Here is a 23,445-nt window from a genome sequence, read left to right on the forward strand (position 1 = left end):
CCAGGTGGTGGCTGGTAGGTCTGTGTGCTTCGGCATGCTTCAGCGGGCATTCAGGCTTGAACAGCCACCAAAGCGCACAAGCCTAGTGGCTGGAGATCTCCTAGGATTACAACTGATCTCCCAGCAACAGAGATCAGCTCCCCTGGAGAAGATGGCAGCTTTGCTTATATGAAACCTTGCTGTTTCCATGTAGATGCAGTTTGGGGACAGATATTTTTTTTAGAAAGCAAAATACAACCTACACACCTGCCTTCTAATCGCAAGAGAGACTGGGCTCCCTCGGAAAAATCGCACCCACCAGAGGCAGAGGGTCTACAAACGTGGGGTGGGGGCTCTCCAAGGGTGGAGAAAAATACAGTTTCTGCAAAAACCGAAAGGAGGAGGAACAAAGTCTTTTACAATTGACTGGGCCTGAGCAGACACCAGGAGGCAGGAGGGGGGCAAGAACAGTTGAAAGACAATTAAGGGGGGAGGGGCTGAAGAAAGCAAGACCCTGTGAGCTTATTGGGAGAGGATTTTTAAAGTTGTGCCACTACTCAGGGATTCCTTGCAGATCCACTCTTTGTATTTAACAGATTTTTATTCTTTTCCCTTAAAATTTAAAACCAACAATGAGATTTCTGCCCCTTCAAGATTTTAAAGGTTTCATCATACACCAGTATTTTGATGGATTTCCTAAAATCATGTATATTATATATTATATAATATATTATATAATATATTATATAATATATTATAGTATATAGTATATAGTATATAGTATATAGTATATAGTATATAGTATATAGTATATAGTATATAGTATATAGTATATAGTATATAGTATATAGTATAGTATAGTATAGTATAGTATAATATAATATAATATAATATAATATAATATAATATAATATAATATAATATAATATTATATTATATTATATTATATTATATTATATTATATTATATTATATTATATTAGTACATTCTCTCCCCACTCTGGAAATATTTTGAAATGCAAAATTCTCTGACAAAAAGAAAAAAGGTTTTCATTACAAAAATCAATTGGGCACTGCTTTTTTGGCTTTGCTTGCTCTGCAGTAAAGAGCCTACTCTCTTCCAATTTCCAAACTCTTGCTGGTTGCTCAGAGTGGGGGTGAGGGTAGTCAGCTCTGGGCTGGGGAATGTTGGGGAATGAGCCTAGGAAATATGGGCTTGGGAAGAGGGGGGAACTCAGTGGGGGACAATGCGCCCTGCAGCCCACCCTCCCAAGCAGCCTTTCCCTCCTGGAGCATTAATCATGCTCATCTGTACATCAGCCGTACAAGCAGGATATCTCCAGGTACCACCAGGAGGGTGGCAACCTTAGCGGGGACTATCCATCACAGCTATTTATGTGGCTTGGCTGTAGCGGAATCACAGCCAAGAACTGTGCACCAGCGCAGTGCAAAAAGCTGACGGAAGACTGGTTCAAAGAAAAGCAAACATCTCCCGATCTTTTTTATTTGGCTGCCTGCTGAAGCTTCTGTTTGTGGAGAGGGACGGGCCCGTGGTCATGATGTCCACGGAGGGGGCAGAAAGCACATGTCAGGAACGGTGGGGGAAAGAGGAGAACGGACACGGACACGGCCTCATCCCTCCTTCCTCCACCGGGACCTCCGAAATGAATCTTTCAAACCCCCGGCAGCACACTTGGCTGCCCTTCCCAGAGGCCTCTCACGGCTGTCTTCCCAGCCCGCAGCTGCCTTAGCCGGCTCTGGAAAGAAAAACAGAAAAACCTCACTCCCCAGGAGAGCAATTTGAGGGAGGAATCCTCCCCCACACACACACACACACACACCGCCCTCCCCACAGCAAGGCCGCAAGGCCATTACGCAACGGCAAACCTTCTGGGCTTTGCGGCCGCCGTCCTCCTGGCCTCCATTATAACGAGGCTAAAGGATCTTGTGAGGACATTCCGGAGCAGCGCTGCTGGCTGCGTTGGGCGCGGACGGTCTCTTCGGATGCCGAAGCGCCCATCCCTCCACCACTACCCAATATATTCTGCGCCGTTCGCCCAAGCACGGCAACAGCAGCCAATAGACGCCTTGGATTCATCATATCCACCAATGCTCCCAAATACCTAAGCTTGTATCCTGAATGTGCTGTCCCTGCACACAAGGGTGCAAACGCAACCCACCACTTTGGTTCACATATTCGGCTGCATTGGTGCAACATTCATGCAAGTGCCAGCCAGCTGGGGTCGCCTTCCCTCTCCTCTCCCTACAAGAGACCCCCTGTGAGGGGGGGGGGAGGCTGAGAGAGCCCTGAAGAAGAAGATGAAGAAGATTTGGTTCTTATACGCCGCTTTTCTCTACCTGAAGGAGTCTCAAAGTGGCTTACAGTCGCCTTTCCCTTTCCTCTCTCCACAACAGACACCCTGTGAGGTGGGTGAGGCTGAGAGAGCCCTGATATTACTACTCAGTCAGAACAGCTTTCTCAGGGCTGTGGCCAGCCCAAGGTCACCCAGCTGGCTGCATGCGGGGGAGTGCAGAATCAAACCCAGCTTGCCAGATTAGAAGTCCGCACTCCTAACCACTACACCAAGATGGCTCTCCAAGCTGGAATTAGGAAATTCCTGTAGATGCTTCCCTGGGGAAAGCAGGATTTCAGGACAGGAGGGACCTTGGCTGCGTCTAATTCCACCACCCCCCACCCCTCCAAGTAGACATTTTTTCTCCAGGAGGACTGATTTTTGAAGCTCAGCTGTAAATCTTGGCAATCTCAAAGCCCCACCTGGAGGCTGGCAACCCTAAAGCCAGCCCCCTTGTAGTCTCAGCAGGGAGGCAAAGCATTCCCCTTTACTAATGAAGGCATTTAAAAATCCACACACAGCCCCAGGCTCAAATGCCCCAACTCCGATTCTTCCATTTTAAAACTGGAAGGACAAAACAGATGTTGCCTCCTGCCCTGACTGCTTGCCACCCTAGACCACGCTCTCTTGCACACGTGCACAACACAAACCACGCACTACCACACGACACTTACTCCGGCCACCTCCTTGGCGATCCGTGGCGGGGAGGCGCTGCTGGAGGAGGCCATGGAGGTGGGGCTGAGCTGAACAGGCTCCTTCCGCTGCAGAGACACTTTGTCGACCCCGTTCTCTCGGGAGGAGAAAGAGTGGACGCTGTGGGGGGAAGAGGGGTCCTGGGGGGCAGGAGGGAAGAAGAGCATCACTGGGTGGAGACGGACAGCAGCCAACTTACCATGGGGAGGGGACTCTTTGCAAGGAGCCTGGCCGAAAGAGGGAGAGCCTGCTCAGTGTAGCGCACCCATGCTGCTTGCAGAGGATTTCTGGATCCCCTCTAGCTTATGGGTCCCCAATGCGGTGCACCACGGCACCCACTGAGACCTTCCCTGGCCACACCACGTGCTGTTAGAAGGTGGGTGGGGCACAATATGGCCCTTGCCCCAATATGGCCCTGTCCCTCCACTTTCCTTGTGCATTCCCCTTTTCCCTGCCCTTGGGCTTCCTCTACTTCTTCCTGTGGCAGCCATTTCAGGGGTGGCTCCACCCTTGCAGGCATCCATTTTGTAGCAGTACCCATCACCCCGGGTCAAAATTCCAATGATGCCCAGAAGCCTCCAGAAGTTGGGGGCTCCCGCATCTTAACTACGGTCCTGCAGGTGCCAGCAGAGTCTTTTCCCTGGAATCTGATGTTCAGTTTCAAGACATTTTGGGTTACGGATCGATTGGCTGGCTTTCGCTCCCGTTGATCCTCCAAGGAGCATAGGGCCGGCTACACAGTACCCCCCCCCCCCCCCCCGTTCTATCTTCCCTGCTCTGTTGTCAAAAGAGCCCTGGGAGGGGGAATAGGCAGCGAGCAAAAGACAGTGGATGACTGGCCCCAAAAGAATCAGAGGCTTCATCACCAAGTTCACCCTCCAGTCCAGGTCTCCCAAGTCAGTTAGACACTGAAGCCATTCTGTTGGCTCTTGGTTTACCCTCAGTCACAGAGGAAGCTGCCTTACTGGCAGTTATCAAACCATTAATCGATCAAGGTCAGTACTAGACTTGTGTGCTTCAGAGTGCTTCGGCAGCCATTCAAGCAGCCCTGGCTGCCTCGGGCTTAAATGGCTGCCGAAGCGCACAAGCCTAGAGTACTGCCTGCTCTGACCAGCAGCTGCTATACAGGGCCTCGGGTAGAGCACCTATTACCTGATCTTTCAGCCGGAGATGCCGGGAACTGAACCGGGGACCTTCTGTGCACCAAGAAGGTATTCTGCTGCTGAGCCACAGTGGCCTAGAAGTCGTTACTCCCGCCCAGAGCTGTGCATTGATGCTCCAGCCCCAGCAAACAAAATGGGCTGGGGGGCTTCAGAGGCTGTGGAAAGCTGTTTGAAACGGCCTGCGTAAAGCCCGCCGATCTCTCTGCAGTCAGAAGGAGTGGGCGGACACCGCAGGATTTGGGGCTCTCTTTCCTTTTGGCAGCCCAGCTTACAGATCTTTCACCTGGCTTCTCTCTCCCAATGCAAATTCTACAAAATTCTACACACATCCAAACCAGGCAGGACAAAAGTGGCATTCATCTCTCTCCCATACAGGATGCTCCAGCTGCAACATGCGCACACACACACAGAGAAAGCAAAAGGCTTCCTCCTACCTCATCCACCACAAGGTTATCGTCGCTCTTCTCTCCGTCGCTCCCCTGGAAATGGACATGGAAGGGGGGGGGGGGAGCAAACATTATTCCACAAGTTCATGAAGCCTCCTTCTCAAACTCCACAAACGAAAGAGACCGGTGGGCAGAGTCTATCCGGATGTCCATCTGATCTGGACAATGCACCTTCTAAGCCAAACTGGAACCCCTTACAACTCACAAAACTGAACACACACGCCCTTCCCCAGCAGACCACATCAGCAGGAGATTTTCAAACAGGCTGCAAGGTCTGGCTTCCATTGAGGGTGGGGGAGGTCCCATGCATACCTTTCCCCCCCCAAAAAAACATTATATGGCCAAGTGTGGGGAACGTGCTGTAAGTCAGAGGAAGGTGAGAGCATAAATATTCCTCCATATCCCAGCCCTCAGGCTGGGGGGCAGAGGACCTTCACTGTGCAGTTCTCACCACTACAGCTCCAGTTTTAGGATATTTCTTGATAGAACAAAGCAGGGTGAGAAGGAGTAGGAAGCCCCAATTCATTGGGGAGGCGGCAGAGATACACAGCATGTGCTCAGAGACACTACTTCTCAGTCATCCCTTTGGTGCAGCAAGACCAAAATTCCTAAGAAGTTCCAACTCCCACCCTGTCACTTCCCTCGCACCCACATCCACCCCCCCCAAAAAAACATACATAGTCTGTGCCGTAATCCTTCTCCTCTGACTTCCTCTTTTTGCCACCCGCCAGGTAGTCCGAAATGGCCCGCATCCTTTCTCCGTTGGACAAGGCCAGCGAACTCTGGAGAAGGGAAAAGGGCACCCCCATTGAAAGGAAAGCCATCAGTGACAGCAAGTAAACATCCCACCTGCCACCCCCCCACACACACACACGTCTTTCTTCTCCTTAAACACAGGACTACAGGCACAAGAAGACACTGAAATCTTGACAGTGCCTCTGAGCATGTACAAAGTACAACTTTCACCCTTCAGGCCCCTTAAAACAGATTCTGGGGCCCCATGGGTGTGCCAGGAGCTCCAGTCAGGAGCTGCTATTCAGATCTTGCAGAGTGCGCTCTGTCTATGCTCAGAAGCATTCCAGGGCTGGCAGGGAAAGCTGTGCCCAAGGTCCAACCCCCCCACCCCCCTATGTTAGCCAATCAATAAGCAGCTCAATTTATTGGAAGAATTGGAAGCAGGGAAGAAAAAGGCTTAGGGATCTCTCACTTACTGCGAGAAAGGGAGGTGGGAATTAAAACACTCCCTGCACCTATAAATACAGCAAATCAGGGTTTTTTTTTTTTACTCTGCTTGTTTTTAGATGCACCAGTTTTCATGTATTTATTTTTGTCCTCTTTGGAGAAAACATTCAGATTGACGTGAATATAGGCAATTTTTTTAAATGCCATAATGTTGCGTTTTATTATGCAATACTTTTGATTGTATAGGAATTTTAGAAAGGGCCACAGGGAGCAAAAAGATATAAGGGCTGCTAACCAACCAAACCGGATATGGGGATCCGCCACCCCCCCATTCCACCCTATTGGTCCTCCAACCCCCTAAAGGCATCCTATGCAGGGGGGGGGGGGGGTTGGATCTCATTGCATCCTCTTAAGAACCCAGATGAAGAGATGGCCCCAAATCAAAACAGCTTCAAATGCCAGACTCCATCATTAAAGCCTGACTCTCATGCACAATGCCCTGTCAGGGTCATACCCACCAAAACCAAATGGGAGCGTGTCTGGGGCCTCCTCCCATCCTGAGACTGGATCACCCTACACCAGGGGTAGTCAAACTGCGGCCCTCCAGATGTCCATGGACTACAATTCCCAGGAGCCCCTGCCAGCGAATGCTGGCAGGGGCTCCTGGGAATTGTAGTCCATGGACATCTGGAGGGCCGCAGTTTGACTACCCCTGCCCTACACCCAGGGGGGGAACAGAGGGTTGCTCTCCTGGCTGGCCAACCAGGGGGTGGGTGGGTAAACTTCCCACCCCATTGCTGCATATGCCCCTGGGGCTCCAAATGCACACAGAAGCAGCACCAAGAATGCATGCACACATGCACCCCACCCACACACAATGAGAAAAACAAGACGCGCATCCAAACAGTCTTTTCCACACCCCAGCTCCTCCTTTTGGCCAACAACTGGAAAATGGGGAGGGGGGGCAGGAAAGGGAAAGAAAAACAGACTTACGGGACCTGGGTCTCTCTCTGTCGCCATAGCAACACCGATCACCACCGGGGGGGGGGGGGGAGAGACACACAAGAGAGGGTGAGCTTTTAGTAAGGTGCAACACACAGGATTCCCAGCATATTCATTTGAAATTTGCAAACAAGACACTGTGGGTGCATGAGGAGGGGAAGACGTTTGTCCCTCTCCTTCCTTATCACTCAATAGAATGAATGGCCTTTTTTTTGCTAAGCTGCAATAAAGATTAAAACACACAAACACACCAAAAATAATAACTAAGTTGCGTGGCTGCTGTTTGTTTGACAGCGCCCTGGCAGAGCTAAGTGCTGGATCTGTTTCTTCTCTGCTCCCACTTTTCCACTCACAAAAGATGAGGCTAGAAGACAGCCTGTTCACCTATGGCGAGAGGAGAAGTCTGCTAGACCCCTTTAGACTATAAACAGGAGCCAGTCAAGGTTTACAGCTCCAGATAATGTACCTGCCAAACTGCTCGCCTATCTGATGGACGATTTGAATATTTTGGCCCATACACCCACAAAAGCCCATTTATATCCTGGCATGCTTCCATAAATGGTTCTCTTGTGTTCTCCTCAACAGCCCTGCAAGGTATCTGAGAAGAAGAGAGAGCACTCCTCGCTGAGTGGAGATTCAAACTTGGGTCCCTCCAGATTATAGGCCACGGGTGGGCAAACTGTAGCCCTCCAGATATCCATGGGCTACAATTCCCATGAGCCCCTGCCAGCATTCGCTGGCAGGGGCTCATGGGAATTCTAATCCATGGACATCTGGAGGGCCACAGTTTGCCCATGCCTGTTCTAGGCCAAGCGTCTCAATTCTAAGCAATATACTACACTGGCTCAGAACAAACAAACACAATAAAGACTGAGGGTTTCTTTAATTGCTTCTTGGCGAAAATGAATTTGATGGGTTCATTTCCATAATATTCATCTTGCAGAGACAGTATTTTTTTCCTGGTACTTTCCCTCCCAAGATAATGTTGGGGAGAATTAGCAAACATCTGCAAGATTAATATTTTGGCCTTTGTGGTACCTTAAAAGTAAGTGTCATTTTTCAAAAACTCCATAAGCTTCCCCCCCCAGCTTAGACTAAAAATACAACATATCAAAGGGAAAGAAAAGAGCGGTAGAGGTGGCCAATGGTGGCACAACAGCAGACTCCAACCCAGTTGTGAAAGGTCAAATCAAAGAGAGGCAGATCACACCTCCCATCCTCATGTCTCCTGTTGCCCCCTAATCCTAGCTCTTCCAAATCCATTTCTTTTCCCCAGAATTGCTTAACATCACTATCTACCGCTTTCCAAACCCACAAATCTGAGCACAGAAGCTGACAACTTGCTCATTAAGGACCCACGTTTTACTTTGCAGTTGTCTAGGAACAGCTCAATGGAACCTCCATGGACAAAAGCACTCTACCACCAAATTCCAGAAAGTAGGGATAATCAATAGGAGACATGTTTCACTTTTGGGGATTATTCCAGGGTCATTTAAATGTACTGGGAAGGCGCCTGTTGGACCCCTAACAGAATAACAATTAGAGCCAAGCCCCAGCTGCTTCCACCAGGAGCGATGACCAGGTCTCAGTCAACACCTGGCGGTATTGCTGGGACACTCAATCTGGCCTGCCTGGTTGTCTGAAACCCCAGTTCAACCCCCCCCCCATCACTTCCCCATAGGCTTGCTAAAGACATTCTACTCAAAAGATCAAGACCCCCATTCTCTCCTATAAATAGCTGCTTCTGACAGCAAGAATTCTTTAAAAACATTAAAACAATCAAAACAAGAATAAAAACAGCAACCAAAAAGAGAAATGCAACCATTTCTGAAACTGGGTCATGTTTGTTTATGTGTGCTTCTCCATTTCCCGCTGTTCACTACCCAAAGTAGTCTCAAAGCAGCTTTTCCTTCCTCTCCCTGCAGCAGAGACCCTGCGAGGTACGTAGGACTGAGAGAGCTCTGACAGAACTGCTCTGAAAGAACAGCTCTAACAGGATTGAGACTAGCCCAATGTCACCAAACTGACTGCATGCGGAGGAGGAACGGGGAATCAACCCTGGCGTGCCAGATTAGAAGCCCGCTCTTAACCACTACACCAAGCAGGTATTCCCTACAACAACCCTGTGAGGTAAATTAGGTTGATGGGCCCAGTTACCCAAGCAGGTTTTCAATAGAGATTTGAACCCAGGCATCTCAGATCCTAGTCCAAACCCCTTATAAACAGCCAAGAAATTGTCTGGCTGGGTTTAATCAAATCTGCATCTCGATTCACCATCCTGGGACTTGCAGGCAGATGGCCAGGGTGTAAACTGCACAGAGCTTTTATTCCAACCCCAGATCGATTCAGTCCTGCCCTCTACACAGAATGCGATTTCTGTTTGGATTTTGAGCGATTTTAATTTTCCTTCTGCAGCAAGGATTGATCCGGAGTGACCCTACCTTTATTGTGCGATATCTCAAACTGCTTTTAATCCTCAATATCCGGATTTGGAAAGAAAGCTCCGTGGTAGAGAACCTCTGATAGGCTACACCTGGTCATGTGACATGCTTACCATAAAGGAGAAGCCCCCAATTTCTCTCAATTTCTGTCGGTCCTGGATTTTTTCTCCCTTCTCTGCCTTTTTCAATTCTCTCCCCCACCCCCTCCAAGAAAAGAAGGAGGCTCCCTGCTTGGCTCCTCTTCCCCCCCTTCAAGAAAAGAAAGAAAGAGGCTTGGCTCCCCCCCCCCTTCTGAGCCTCCCTAACCACGTGCAGAAGACTTTCCTGTTTCAATGGGGAGGGGGAGGGAAGAGGAAGACCCGAGTTCAAAGCGATCTGAATTCAACAGGATTGACAATGGAATAAAGAAAGTCAGTGCAGACTCTGCCCAAGATGAACATGCCTGCGGGTGAAGCCCGTGTGTTTGGAGCCAATCTTGGTGGGTGGGCGCGAGAGCCAGGGCCTTTTTAGTGGTGGTGCCCAAGATCGGGAACGCCATTCCTACAAAAGTTTGCCCAGCGCTCGATTTACAGGCTTGACCAGGTAAAGATGGAGCCCTGTTAACATTGACTCACTTTTATCCCCCAGTTCTTCTAACAGGTGCTCCCGTGCCATCACTGCCAGCAACTGCCCCATACCTCTGTGTTCGGCATCATGAAGTCCTCGGTCGTCCTTTGGGACAAGCTGGGCCTGAGCCCCCAGGGCCCCAGAGAGCGCCAATAGCCCAGAAGCGCTGCCCATGGTTGCCAGGCTGGCGGACTGCACGCTGGAGGGATGAGGCGTCAGCGGGATGGGGGGCGCGTGATGGGAGAGGTGCTGGGCCTGGAGCTGGTGCTGGTGAGAAATATAAGCGGGAGGGGGAGGACAGAGGCACAAGCTGTTCTGAGATCACACCAACAGCCCAGCACTTAAGAGGCACAGGGAGAGTGGGGGACGGACGGACGGACGTCTTCATCCATTTGCTTGGGACCTCAGGGGACTCCATCACTTGAAATCAACAAACTAAGTGGAGGGGGGGGGCAACCTTTTTGAGCCTGAGGGCAACTTGAGAATCCTGCTGCCAGAGGACCGTGAGTGTGACAACCCAATGGCTGCCACAGGAGGTGGCACTCACAACAGATACCCAAGAGTGAAAAAAATACACTGGGCAAAAGGGGTGAAAAAACAACATCGTAGCATTAGCTCTCCCCAAAGCAATGTGATTTTAATCTCAGCAGCCCAGCAGATCTCCAGGGGCCAATCTGAAGCCTTGTGGGGGAGGAGCCCCACCCACTTTAGGAGGTGCCCAAAATGGGGTCTGTGAACACCATACGGACCCTTGTGGGGGATCCTGTAAACAAGACAGTATCGATTCACGGAGCCAGCAGAATAAAGGACATATTTCCAGGAACTGGGAGGAATGCAAATTGTACTTCAGTTCCACAAATGATTCTCAAAACCGCATCAAGCCTCCCTTCAAAATCATGGGAAAGATGGTCTTGACCTAAGTTTTCAGCAAATCCCGCACAGCAGTCAAGAATTGGTAAGATTTTCGTTCTTACTGCACACCCAAGCCAAAGCAGCTACGAAGGGCCACAAGGTCTTCAGAAATGGAAAGCAGCCGCTTAAAAGATGGGCCGGCTGACATGCCTGACAAGGGTAAGGTTTGCTGAGACTGTTTCCGGAATCCAAATCCCGGGACCATTCAGGAACAAGTCTAACAAGAGACACTTTGGGGTTTAGCTCAAAAACAAAACTGGAGAGTCTTCCTTCGAGGCCGCTGCACAAGGCTGCTTGATGAGACCTCCTGGTGACCGGGAAGCTCTCCTGGCAGATTCCTTGAGCAGAACAGGTCAGAGTGGTCTGGCAGAGACGCTGCTGCCTCTGAGAGCAGACTCGAAAGCCATCATCAACCCAACCGAGCTCAAATGCTTCCAGGTGCATATTTTGGGGTCAGAAGGGTTCAATCAATAGCGTGCTTCTGGCACACAAGGGATCACTTGGCCGGCTCTAATGTTTTAGTCGGCATCAGACCGGGGGCGCCGTCTGTCGCCATTGGGGTCCTGTTTATTATCGCTATTAGAAATACAGTTGGAAGGGGCCATCTAACCCAATCCCTTGCTCAAGGCAGGAACAGCCTCAAGCCTCCATGATCAGTATGCGTCCCAGCTGCTGCTTGAAGACCGCCAGTGAGGGGGAGCTCACCCCCTCCTGAGGCTGCCCATTCCACTCTTGAACTAGACTCAGAATCCTAGAGTGGGAAGGGGCCATGCAGGTCATCTAGTCCCACCCCCTGCTCAAGGCAGGATCAGCCTCAAGCATCCAGGATAAGGATCTGTCCAGCCACTTCTTGAAGATGGCCAGTAAGAGGGAGCTCCCCACCTCCTGAGGCAGCCCATTTCATTGCTGAACTACTCAGACTATGAAAAATGTTCCCCCTTGTATCTAGCTGGTATGCCTAGCTCCACGTCATTCAAACCCATGACTTCAGGTCCTGTCTTCTGCTACCCACAGGAACTGCTCCCGGTCCTCCTTTAAATCACAACCCTTCAGATACTTTAAGAGAGCCATCCTGCCCCCTCTCAGCCTCCTCTTCCCTCAGCCTTTCCTCAGAGGGCTTGGTCCCCCGGCCCCAGATCCTCCTCATCACTCTCCTCTGCACCCCCTCAATTTTGTCTACGATCTTTTTGAAGTGAGGCCTCCAGAACTGCACACAGGACTCCAGGTGCAGTCTGACCAATGTATACGGTACACAGTGTACATCTATGTATTAGATGAATTTTGGGTCACTTCATACAGAGCACAAACTATATTACCCACTGACTCACAGCAGAATCCATTTTTTGCTTTCACCCAGAGACCAACTCCCATTACCGTTAGAGGGAAGGAAAGCAACACACACAAACACACACACACACATCCCATTGCTGTATGAAGCACACCCCCACTCCTATAGTCTGGGTCCTTGGAAGGGTTGTTCTTGCACGGATACAGGACAACTTTTTCTTTGAAAATGAAGACATTGCAGGGAAGATGACCTGGTCAGGATCCCAGGAGCTACAGGAGGAAGGAGAACGGCAGGAGGGGTAGAAAGGGGAAGTCCCTACCCTGAAGAGCCATGCTCTGGCTGCTGCCAAAACAAAGGAGAATTCCCAGTACACTGGGAAGGAAAGAGTCTGGGCTCCAGTGAGAGTGTGGTCAAGAGACAGAAAGGTAGGGGAGACCATTTTGGGGGGAGGGGGTGCCTAGTCACCCAGGAAGCTGAATGAGGCCATAAAGGTCAGTATTGCTTACTCATCCAGGCAGCAGTTCTTCAGCACCTCAGGCAGAACAAGGCCTTCTATATCACCTCCTGCCTGGTCCTTTAAATTGGAGATGCCGGGGATTAAACCTGCTTGCACACCAAGCAGAGGCTGTGGTCCTGAGCCACAGCCTGTTTCAGAGAAGAAACGTGCCACGCTTCTAATCGGAGAGACCTGGCTTCAAACCCCCTGTTCCTTCTGTACGTTTGAGGGGCACTGCACTCCGTCGCCACCTCGGTCTCCTTGCTTTGAACATGGAAATATTTCTGCTCAGGGATTTCGCCGGGCCAAATGCAAGGAAGTCAGCAAAAGTTCAGAACTGGGTTGGGCGCTTCGGCGTGCCTTAGCCGCTTCGGCAACTGTCAAAGCGGGTGAGGTGTGCCCAAATGCCCAACCCTTTGCCTCAGAGAGGTGCATGCATTTATGCAACAAGAAGCACCTTCAAGTCAGTCTGCAGAGTTTCCTGTGCTGGAGCAGCAAAGTCAGAAGTCTTCAGATGACTCCCACAAGAAGAGGCAGAAGAGGCAGAAGCAGAAGAAGCAGAAGAAGCAGAAGCAGCAGAAGCAGAAGCAGAAGCAGCAGCAGCAGCAGAAGAAGAAGCAGAAGAAGAAGAAGAAGAGTTGGTTCTTATATGCCGCTTTTCCCTACCCGAAGGAGGCTCAAAGCGGCTTACAGTCGCCTTCCCTTCCCTCTCCCCACAACCCTGTGAGGTGGGTGAGGCTGAGAGAGCCCTGATATCACTGCTCGGTCAGAACAGCTTTATCAGTGCCGTGGCGAGCCCAAGGTCACCCAGCTGGTTGCATGTGGGGGAGTGCAGAATCGAACCTGGCATGCCAGATTAGAAGTCTGCACTCCTAACCACTACACCAACAAGCTCCTCCCCTGCCACACATTTGTTTGGTCTTTAAGTTGCTGCCGCCTTCTGGCTCTTTTCTGCTGCCCCGGACAGACTTATCCTGATCTGTGACTCTCAAGTTACACAGGTACCAAAGTGTAGGTCCTCCAGGTTCGGAAGAAGCGCCAGAATAAAATGCCCCAGACGAGAAAGGTAAGGGACACTTTAAAAATAAACACTACAGAAGGATCTGGGTACTTTCTTATTCTATGAAGACCCAGAGATCTGAGATCTGGATCAAACGCAAGGCTTCCTGATTGCCTGGCAGCTGAATGCTTGTTACAGCTCAGCCCAGCAGGAATACAGGTCAAGAATCCTACCGCCTGATGGGAAACAAAGGCACGCAGAGAGCCACAAAATGTTGAGTTGTGGGTGTTGTGTGATCTGGTGCCCGGGCTCCCATTTGCATCAGCCTGGCAGTTTGGGCTGTGGGGGCGTAATTTTCCAGGAGAAGCCAGAGATGCGCAACGCTGCCTATAGAATACAAAATCAAATCTGCGCTACTGCACGAATTGAAGCTAGAGAATTTGGAAAGGGACTCTGTGTGTGTGTGTGTGTGCGCGCACATGAGAGAGAGAGTGTGTGATCCTGGAGGAAGGACTGGTCTCCCCACTTCCCCCAGCATGGAGGTCTTGTAAGCACGGGGCAACCCCTCTCCAGGACAGGAAGGGAAATATCGCTCACCTGTCCTTCCTGTCCTTGGAGAATACTCTGGACAAGCTGCAGCCCCGGAGAGGAGCCAGAATCTCAGTCTCTTGCCTAGGAGAGGGGCTTATTCCACTTTCCCACTCCTTCCCCTCCCCACATTTTTAAGTACATAGGTTTTGACAGAGCCTAGAAACTGGGTCAGCTTCCCTTCCCTGGCCTTTTAAATTAAATATCACCATTCGTACTCCAAAAGCTTTCAGGAACGGAAGCCAATCACTTCCCTTCACTGGTTAACCCCCGCCGACTCCCTGCCTGGATTGTCTTTGGCTTCCGCACTCAACACCCTCATCAATGACAGGGCAAACGTGGGCAGCCATTCCTCTTTTTTAGCACTTCAAAGTCACCTTCCCCCAAAGGCTCTTTTCCTGGCAGTAATTACATTTGGTGGGACCAGAACTATGGAAGGCCTCTGTGTGTGCACACCTTTGCAGGAGCCCAGGACTGGGAACAGGGGGCAGGGGGCAGCAAGCAGAAGAGCTTTCAAAAATATGTATATTTTTCAGGTCCTGTTTCTAGCTCCCAAGGTGTTCCACATGCGTTGAGTAGGACATCTTCAGTGTGCTTTTGCAGCTGGATTTTCCTATGCAAAACTGGAAAATCTAGTTCTCAAGTACACTGCAAATGCATTATCCAAGGGCCCATTCTGCACACATTGAATACTGCTCTTTCAACGCACTTTAGATTTTCCTATTTCACAAACATCTGATTGCCCCATTTCCCAAACTTCTGACGCATAGCGCCCATTTCTCCTCAATTACATTTGGAGCACACTCTAAAACAGGGGTAGTCAAACTGCGGCCCTCCAGATGTCCATGGACTACAATTCCCAGGAGCCCCTGCCAGCGAATGCTGGCAGGAGCTCCTGGAAATGGTAGTCCATGGACATCTGGAGGGCCGCAGTTTGACTACCCCTGCTCTAAAAGGTAAAGGTATCCCCTGTGCAAGCACCAGGTCATGTCTGACCCTTGGGGTGACGCCCTCCAGCGTTTTCATGGCAGACTCAATACGGGGTGGTTTGCCATTCCCTTCCTCAGTCATTACCGTTTACCCCCCAACAAGCTGGGTACTCATTTTACCGACCTCGGAAGGATGGAAGGCTGAGTCAACCTTGAGCCGGCTGCTGGGATCGAACTCCCAGCCTCATGGGCAAAGCTTTGAGACGGCTGCCTTACCACTCTGCGCCACAAGAGGTTCATTACGGAGCACACTCTACATGTTTCCAAAAGTTCGAGAGCTCAGAATTACCCACCCTGAGGAAAGAAACCATCTTGGTGTGTCTACATGACTTCCCCTTCAGGGGATGCCCCCCAATGGGAAGAAAAGCAAGCAATCCCAGGCCAGATGCGACATGCAGCCTCCTCAGAAGGCACATCGGCTCAAAGGAATCATTAACTATCACATTCGTTCCTTCCGGTGGGTACATTGACTGTGATCTCATGGCACCAGTATCCTGCCGCTCAGTGTGGGAATATGTATGCATTGGCCACTGGAATGCATCCCCTGAAAAGTCTAGGCCCAGCACAGCTCAGAGAACCCACTCCAAAACACTGGAGGCTCACCAAAGGCCAAGCCTGTGCATCTCCCCAAAGTGGCCTGGCTGTTTTGATGTCTCTGGACAAAAAGGGCTCCTGGAAAAGGTGACAAAAGCCAATTTGATTCATCCTGATGAGCCTGCTTGAATCTGTGGGTCATACTTAGTGGGAAAAGAAAAAGCAGGCGGATTTCTGGAGGTGGAGCAGAGCATCTCCCATCCCGCGTGAACAATGCTGCATTCCCCTCGGCCCGACCAGCGGCAGCCTGCAGGGTCTCGTTTTGTTCTCTGTGGTCTCTGGTCCCCCCCCTCCCCAGCTCACCGCACTAAATCCAATTACCTGCTGCCATTCCCGTCACATCCCTCTGCTTGGAGGCGCTCCTAATCCGCTCATTAACCATGGCGCAGTTCTGACCCCCCACCCCCACCCTTCCCCAGCAACATACCCATTTCCTTCCTTCCTCCCTCATCCTCCAGTTCCAGTCATGCTGGGCTTCTCAGAGAAGTCTGGGATGGGGACAGCCAGCAGGCAGGGGGGCCTCGGAACAAGAGGGCAGGAAGCCCTGCCTGCGTCTCCCCCAAAACCAGAGAACCCAAAATGGGAGGACATGCCCAACACCCAGTCAGAAACAAGGGGACATCTGTGGTTCCCTCCTGTAGATGGTGGGACAAAGAGGCATGAAGCATCCCCCCTCCCCCCCCCACTGATGAACTAGATTTGAGCCCAAGCGGCACTTTCAAGATCAACGGGATTTGGGGGATAAAGTGGCTTTGGGGGATAAAGTGGCCTTCATCAGACAGAGACCTTCATCCCTGCTTGTATCTGATGAAGGGGGTTTGGCTCTCAAAAGCCCTTTATCCCCAAAATCTAGTTGGGTCTCTCAGGTGCCACCATCCTCAAGTTCAGCTGAAGACCAATGCAGCTCCCCTCGGGACTATCGCCCATGGATCAAGGCACCAAAGCATGAGGAATGATGGACATAAGGCCCAAGCCGAAGCACCCCTTAAATAGCAGGCAGTTGCTATTCAGATGCTCCATCCCACCAATTGGGTCCTCCTGACTCAGCAGTGGGTTTCCACGTTCTGCTAGCTCCCCAGCAGCAGCCGAGGGTCTGGAGGGGATCGCTGGAAGAATCAAGAGGCCAGCGGGCCAGGACAGGCTCACCCCAAACCTCAAGAGATGACCCACGGATCAGTGGATCAACGACACCAGGGGGGGATTTCAGGACATGAGGACAAAGAGACGACCAGGCCTATGTCTGTCACCCCACCCCCATCCCCGATCAGAGCAGGGTGACTAAAGAGGATCCACCAACAGCACGGGAGTCGGGGGGGAGGGAAGGGGTCCACATACCCCAATGGCCACGTTCAGTTCTGCCATAGTCACCTGCTTGGCACGTTCCACGGCTTGAACCACCTGCTGCTGATGCTGCAAGAGGTGAGAAGACTCAAGTTAGCAGAGAGATTAAGGCCGCCCCCTCCTTGCCAGCCCCACCTGCGACAGAGAACCCTCCGGACTGATGACCCCAGGGGATGAAGCACTTCTGGTCCGTGAGTCCCCACCCCGGCCTGCTCTCCCTCCCATCCCTCCCCAAAGGCCCCTGGCCCTTTTCAAAACCCACTTCTCCTCCGGCGGAAGCCCGCTTAGCCTCTGCCCCAAAGGAAACAAAGCCATTCACTCAGGCCTCTCCTTTCGCTTCCCTCAGAAATGTAGATCGCTCCTCTCCAGCACCAGACTGGAAGTGCAGAATCACCTCTAATCGAATCTGAATTGGGACACTGGGACACACTGCAGGGGAAGTCAAACTGCGGCCCTCCAGATGTCCATGGACTACAATTCCCATGAGCCCCTGCCAGCGAACGCTGGCAGGGGCTCATGGGAATTGTAGTCCATGGACATCTGGAGGGCCGCAGTTTGACTACCCCTGCTGTAGTGTGACCAACAGCAGGGGTGCTCTGGGATGCTAGGGGGGGGGGCTGGCTCAGTGGCAGAGCATCTGCTTGGCACGCAGGGAGTCCCAGGCTGACTCCAAATTAAAGAAGAGTTAGCCAGGAGGTGATGTGGAAGACCTTGGCCTGGGACCTACCAGACAGAAAAGACAGCTTGGACTTGGATGGACTGCCCCCCCCCCCCATTCACTAGAAGGCAGTCCATCTCAACAGGCCTTTCCCTCCATTGTGACCAGCAAGGCAAAAAGGAGCAGGCATTCCAGGGGCTGCCAACACTTAGCCCACCCTCCAAGGGTCTCAGTTCTCTTGTGACTGCTGTTCACTCCTCTAAGACCCCTCCCCCTTCCACTCACCTACCCACTGGCACGCAGCACAAACATCCCAGCTTCTTCCCAAATTAACCATCTGTTTAAGTGGGCTGGGGGGTGGAACAAGTAGACCAACAGCCATAGTGGATTAGGGGGTGGGCATTAAGGGGGACACCCACCTCTTGGGACAGGAAGGGGATGAGCTGTGCACAAATGACGTTGAGCCGCTTGGCAATCTCCGTCTGCGGGGGGGAGGAGGAAAGAAATTCAGCACACACCCTGGAGAGCCGTGGAGAACACCGAGGGAGAACAGAAAAGTGCCCCACCTCCTTTTGGAACGTGTTCAATCTATTACATTATTATCCCACCCACCCACCCACCCCCTGGAAGACCTCACGGCTCTCCCTTCCCCCATTCTGTCATCACAACAACCCTACGAGGTAGGTTAGACTGACAGAGAAGAACTGGCCCTAAGTCACTCAAGCAAGTTCTGTGGCAAAGTGGAGATCCAAACCCAGGTCTCCCCACCTAACAGCTAAAAACATACAAGGTTCCAATCTGTTTTCCCAACACCTGACTGACATGCTGGCTGAGGGCATGGAGTGCAGAGAAGGCAGCATTTTCATGAGCCTTGCAACTCCCTGCCTGTTCCGCTAACCAGCCTCCCCCCAGGGCCATCCTTAATCTCTACCAGGTTCCTTTAAGAAGAGATGCAGTGCCCAAATTCAACAACAAAAGATGTCTGAGCATGCACAAAGTCCCATCAAAGGTTAGGATACGCAACACAAAAATCCCAGTGAATCTCTCTGAGAGGCAATGGGCCATTTATTCCCTCTAGCTCACTTCACAGGGCCGTTGTGAAAATAAAGCAAAGGAGAACCACACCCAGTCCTGAAGCTCCTTAGAAAAGAGGAGGATTTCCTTTTTTCTTTTCTTTTCAGAGGACTAGATTGCATAATTTCCATCAAAGCGAAGGGATCAAAACGTGCATGTCATGATTTGTATTCCAACCAAGCATTGGAGAACGCCCGGTTTTATTCCGATTTTGGAAATCACACATCTTGCACAGAAACCAAAGGATCTAGGGAGGATGGGGGGAGAAGGAGAGAGAGGGAGAGAAAGGGGGGAAAGCAGGGAGGGGCAAATTGCGTGCGCGGAATTGGCGGCAGGTAGTTTCTGGGAAAGATTTAATTCTCTCCTGGGGGCTGCGGTAATGGATTCTCCTTTCTAATGCACTGATGGGCAGCTCAGCTCCTGGGGGAAGCGTGGCCTCTGATTCACTCGCCCTCGTTAATGTTCAATTTAGTGGCACTTTAACGCTCGCGGTATGAAAAATGATCATGCCCTGCTCACCGGCTCCCCCCTCCTCCTCTTCCCCAGCCTCCTTTCCTTTCCTGTGTGCGGGGGGGGGGGGAGAGAAAAGGAAATGCGTACACACACACACACACACACCAGCCCCTGTGCAGACTCAATCCGTATCACTGAAAACAGTAAAGCAGGGGTAGTCAAACTGCGGCCCTCCAGATGTCCATGGATTACGATTCCCATGAGCCCCTGCCAGCAAACGCTGGCAGGGGCTCATGGGAATTGTAGTCCATGGACATCTGGAGGGCTGCAGTTTGACTACCCCTGCAGTAAAGGATGGGGAGTTCAGTCCCCAGCACATTACCCACCTTTTTTTTTTCTTTTTTAAATCTACTACTTAAGGCATTTGGAAGCCACCTTTCCCATTTCATAATTGCTTCAAGGGGCTTCCAATTAGCGCACGACAACAACTAGAAAAATCACAAGCGATAAATTTGCAGAAGATGGAAAATAAAACGCCTTTCTGGCATTATCACCACACAGTTTAAAGCCAGGGGAGAAGTCTAGGTCGTAAAAGGGCTCCCAGCGTCCAAAATGGCTCTTTGCTGTCGCCAGAAGGCCTGTGAGGAAGGGGGGGGGACGTGATTCATGGGGGGGGGGAATTCCCAAGACCTTGGCGGCTGCACCAACAGTGAACGCATGTGCCCATCCCACTACAGACTCTGGGCGGATTTCATTGTAATTTTTTCTTTTAAGAAAAGACAAGACGCACCATAGATTGATAGAGTAACATTATGTTAAATATTCTGTTTTTAATTTTCCTCACATTCTTTGTTTGAATTTGTCTTTTTTAAAACTGCAGCTAAAATAGTACTACCAACATCTGAATTTCTCTGTCTCCCTTTCTCTCTCACACACATACACACACACTCCTCTCAGACAATCAACTTACGCTGGATAAGACTGCTTTTAATGGGAGCTTTCACAACAGAATGCATCTCTGTTCTAAAAAATCTCTGCACACAGAAAGTTAGACATGCAGGGTGAGGCATTCCAACCTAGGTTCTACTAGTTTTCTAGGTTCAAGGATTTCCTTGCATGCAGAACTATTCAACCACCTAAATTCCAGACAGAGATTGACTATTTGACCAGACAAACTCTTACGTGGCTAAAGCAAGCCTTGAAGACACTAAGCATGTGCAGAGGGCTCTTCCCTAACTCCTGAGCAGCTGCAATGTATCTCCTACTGAAGAGAATAAGCCAGGGACAAAGAAATGCAACTCTTTACCCTGCTGTGACCTAGCCAGATAACGCAAGCCATACCACGCAATGCAGCCCTACCTTACAGGGCTGTTGTAAAGATGCAAATGTTTCCATCATGCCTGGATCCAGCTTTGAGTTGCCAAACTCCAGGTGCGGCCGGGAGGTCACCCAGGCTATAGAACAGGGCTAGTCAAACTGCGGCCCTCCAGATGTCCATGGACCATGCTTTCGGCTGATCCTGCGTTGAGCAAGGGGTTGGACTAGATGGCCTGTATGGCCCCTTCCAACTCTATGATTCTATTCTATGATTCTATGACTCCAATTCCCATGAGCCCTTGCCAGCAACTGCTGGCAAGGGCTCATGGGAACTGTAGTCCATGGACATCTGGAGGGCCGCAGTTTTACTACCCCTGCTATAGGAGATCTTGAGATGACTATAGAGCTCTTCCTGCAGAGAAGATACCTGCTTTTGGAGGGCACATGACATTATACCCCATTAAAGTTCCCCCCTCCCCAAACCCCAGCCTTGAATCAGCCACTCTGATCCAGCTCGAATTGAACTGCTAGATACCAACCCCAAAGCCAACAGATCAGGATCAAACCTAGAAAGCAGATCTACCACCGCAAGGGACCCTTCTCATCAAGCAGCTGGTCTAGGGAGCCACACTTAAGCAGCGTTCAGAACATGGAGCAAAACAAATAACAGAAAACACCAAGTGTTTAATAGCTATATAAGCACCGTGCACTATTATTACTAATTATTATTATTATTATCAACAATTACTTAGGCTTGGAAGGATGGGCGGCTGCCGCAAAGGGTGGCAGAACTCTCCAATGCGGAAAGCCAAAATTAAAAACACCAACAGGGGGAGGGGATTTATAAAAGCAAGCTACACCCCCCCCCACTTGACCAGCAAGCCAGCTGATTCCTCCTCAGGTGAAAGGGACTTTTACGTGTCGGTAATAAAACATGCCAAGGGCAAGCGGTGGGGCGGCAATCAAAGCAGCGGGGGGGGGGCTTAATCTGAGGGGAAGACCCCATCCAGGCCCCACAAGGAAGGGGGGAGGAAAGGATCCATCAGCATGCCAAGGTGATAACCCCCCCAAGCTTCCAGCTGCAGCAGTGAAAGGGGGGCCGTCAGAGGCCAGAGTTACGAGCTCTCGTTAAAAAGAAATGGGGGGGCGTAGGGGGGGAAGGAGCCAAGCGCAGACAGCCGGTTGGCAGCCAGCCAGCCGCACCTGAAGCCAGCAGTAAATCCAGCCGTCTGCACAGCACCAGGGGGGGGGGGGGAGAAGCTCAGAGAGAGGCTGCGGACGCAAATTCCACAGGGGAGCACAGAAAATAAAACAACCGCCCGAGGAGGAGGGACGGCCAAGGCCTTTTTGGCTCCCCATCCCGGTTTTTCTGACTGGTGGGCACAAAAGGACTATCTTGGCCCCACAGTGCGGCCTCTCAAGAGGGCAGGGCTGAACCCCCCCCTCCAAAAGGGCCAGGTGATCTCCTGGAATCACAACTAACTACAGAGATCAGTCCCCTGGAGAAACTGGCTGCCTTGGAGGGTCAATTTGGGGACATTTATATCCTCTCCTCCCCAAACCCTGCCCTTTCCTTCTTGCATATGTTCATTGGGAAAGCAACCTGTACATTTTCTCAAGGAAATAAACCTGAGATTTACTACAAGGGAGGCAGAGATTCAATTCCTGTCCCTTTCTCTCCCAAGATACCCTCCAGAGCAGGGGTAGGCAAACTGTAGCCCTCCAGATGTCCACGGACTACAATGGGGAAATCCCTAGCATTATAACTGCCTCTTTTCCCCAAACCCTGCCCTCCCCAGGGCCCACCCCCAAATCTCCAGGAGTTTCCTCATCTGAAGATAGAAACTCTAAGAGATGCTGACATGGGCCTTTGGCTGGGCAATATCCTAAGCAGGAGTTCTGACTGTGTGGGCTGACCTCACACAGGGCTCTGGGGGTCTTTAGCCCAAGAAGTCACCCGCATCTACTCACACCTACACCTTCCCTACCCTCTCACTCTTTTTTCTAAATTTAGACCCCAGATCCTCAGGGGAGGGATCTCTCTTTCGGAGATCAGGCTGAACATTCCGTGTTTCATGCATCCTCCCTTTTCACACACAATGAGAACTCCCCTGCCCCCCAAAAAGCAGCTGACATCATTCTTCTCTCCCTTTTATCCACACAACAACCCTGTGAGGTTGGGAAGACTGAGTGCTGTGATGGGTCCAAGGTCAGCCAGTCAGTTTCTGTGGCTGAGCAGGGTCTTGAACCCACGTCATTTGGGGACTCATTTAAGATTCATGCCAGTGCTTTAGGATAATTCATTCCAAATTTCTGAGCACTTAAAAAGATTGGTTGTACTCACCTGTTTGTGCATTTCTATGTTCAGACCATAGGACATTTCATAATACTGTGTGGGAGAGACAAACAGACAGGCAAAAGAAAGTTGTTTTTTTTAACATTGCCAGCAACAGGGATCTTCAGTCTGATTATCTGGGATCTCCAACATCGACTGCCTGGCTCTGGTACTCAGGAAAACCCCACTCATGCTACACTTCAAAGGAAATTAAATCCCAGAGCCAGAACAGAGGCTAAGAAAACATGGAATCAAAGGGAGAGCATCAGAAGAGCCCTGCTGGGTCTGAGCAGTGAGAGGGTCCATCTAGACCAGCCTCCCACCTCACACAGTGGCCAACCAGCTCCTCTGGAGGTCCAGCAACAGGGCACAGAGGCCGAGGCCTTCATAAGAACCTCAGGAGAGCCCTCCTCTTCCTCAGGAATTAGTTACTGCCATCCTCCAAAAAAACTGAAGGTGTATCAAAAAAGCAGAAATACACATTTGTTTCAAAGCAGGCCATTCTCGGTTGTCACGTTGATCAAGAAACCCAGAA

At 50.8% G+C, this 23,445-nt stretch overlaps 1 protein-coding gene across 3 annotated transcripts in view; it reads right to left on the bottom strand.

Moving 5' to 3' along the window:
- Positions 1-23,445, bottom strand: part of LOC143835048 (transducin-like enhancer protein 1) — a 53,571-nt gene that overhangs the window by 24,106 nt on the left and 6,020 nt on the right. The window contains exons 5-12 of one of the 3 annotated variants that reach the window (XM_077332145.1): positions 22,920-22,964; positions 18,151-18,213; positions 17,101-17,142; positions 9,874-10,132; positions 6,810-6,826; positions 5,312-5,416; positions 4,623-4,667; positions 3,007-3,165 (exon numbers count right to left, since the gene is read on the bottom strand). In XM_077332145.1, coding sequence (XP_077188260.1) covers positions 3,007-3,165; positions 4,623-4,667; positions 5,312-5,416; positions 6,810-6,826; positions 9,874-10,132; positions 17,101-17,142; positions 18,151-18,213; positions 22,920-22,964 — 735 coding nt within the window. Of the gene's footprint in view, positions 1-3,006; positions 3,166-4,622; positions 4,668-5,311; positions 5,417-6,809; positions 6,827-9,873; positions 10,133-17,067; positions 17,143-18,150; positions 18,214-22,919; positions 22,965-23,445 lie in introns of all 3 variants that reach the window. The other 2 variants (XM_077332144.1, XM_077332147.1) reach the window with 2 other exon arrangements.

The sequence above is a fragment of the Paroedura picta genome, chromosome 4, assembly GCF_049243985.1.
Source record: "Paroedura picta isolate Pp20150507F chromosome 4, Ppicta_v3.0, whole genome shotgun sequence".
NCBI lineage: Eukaryota > Metazoa > Chordata > Lepidosauria > Squamata > Gekkonidae > Paroedura > Paroedura picta.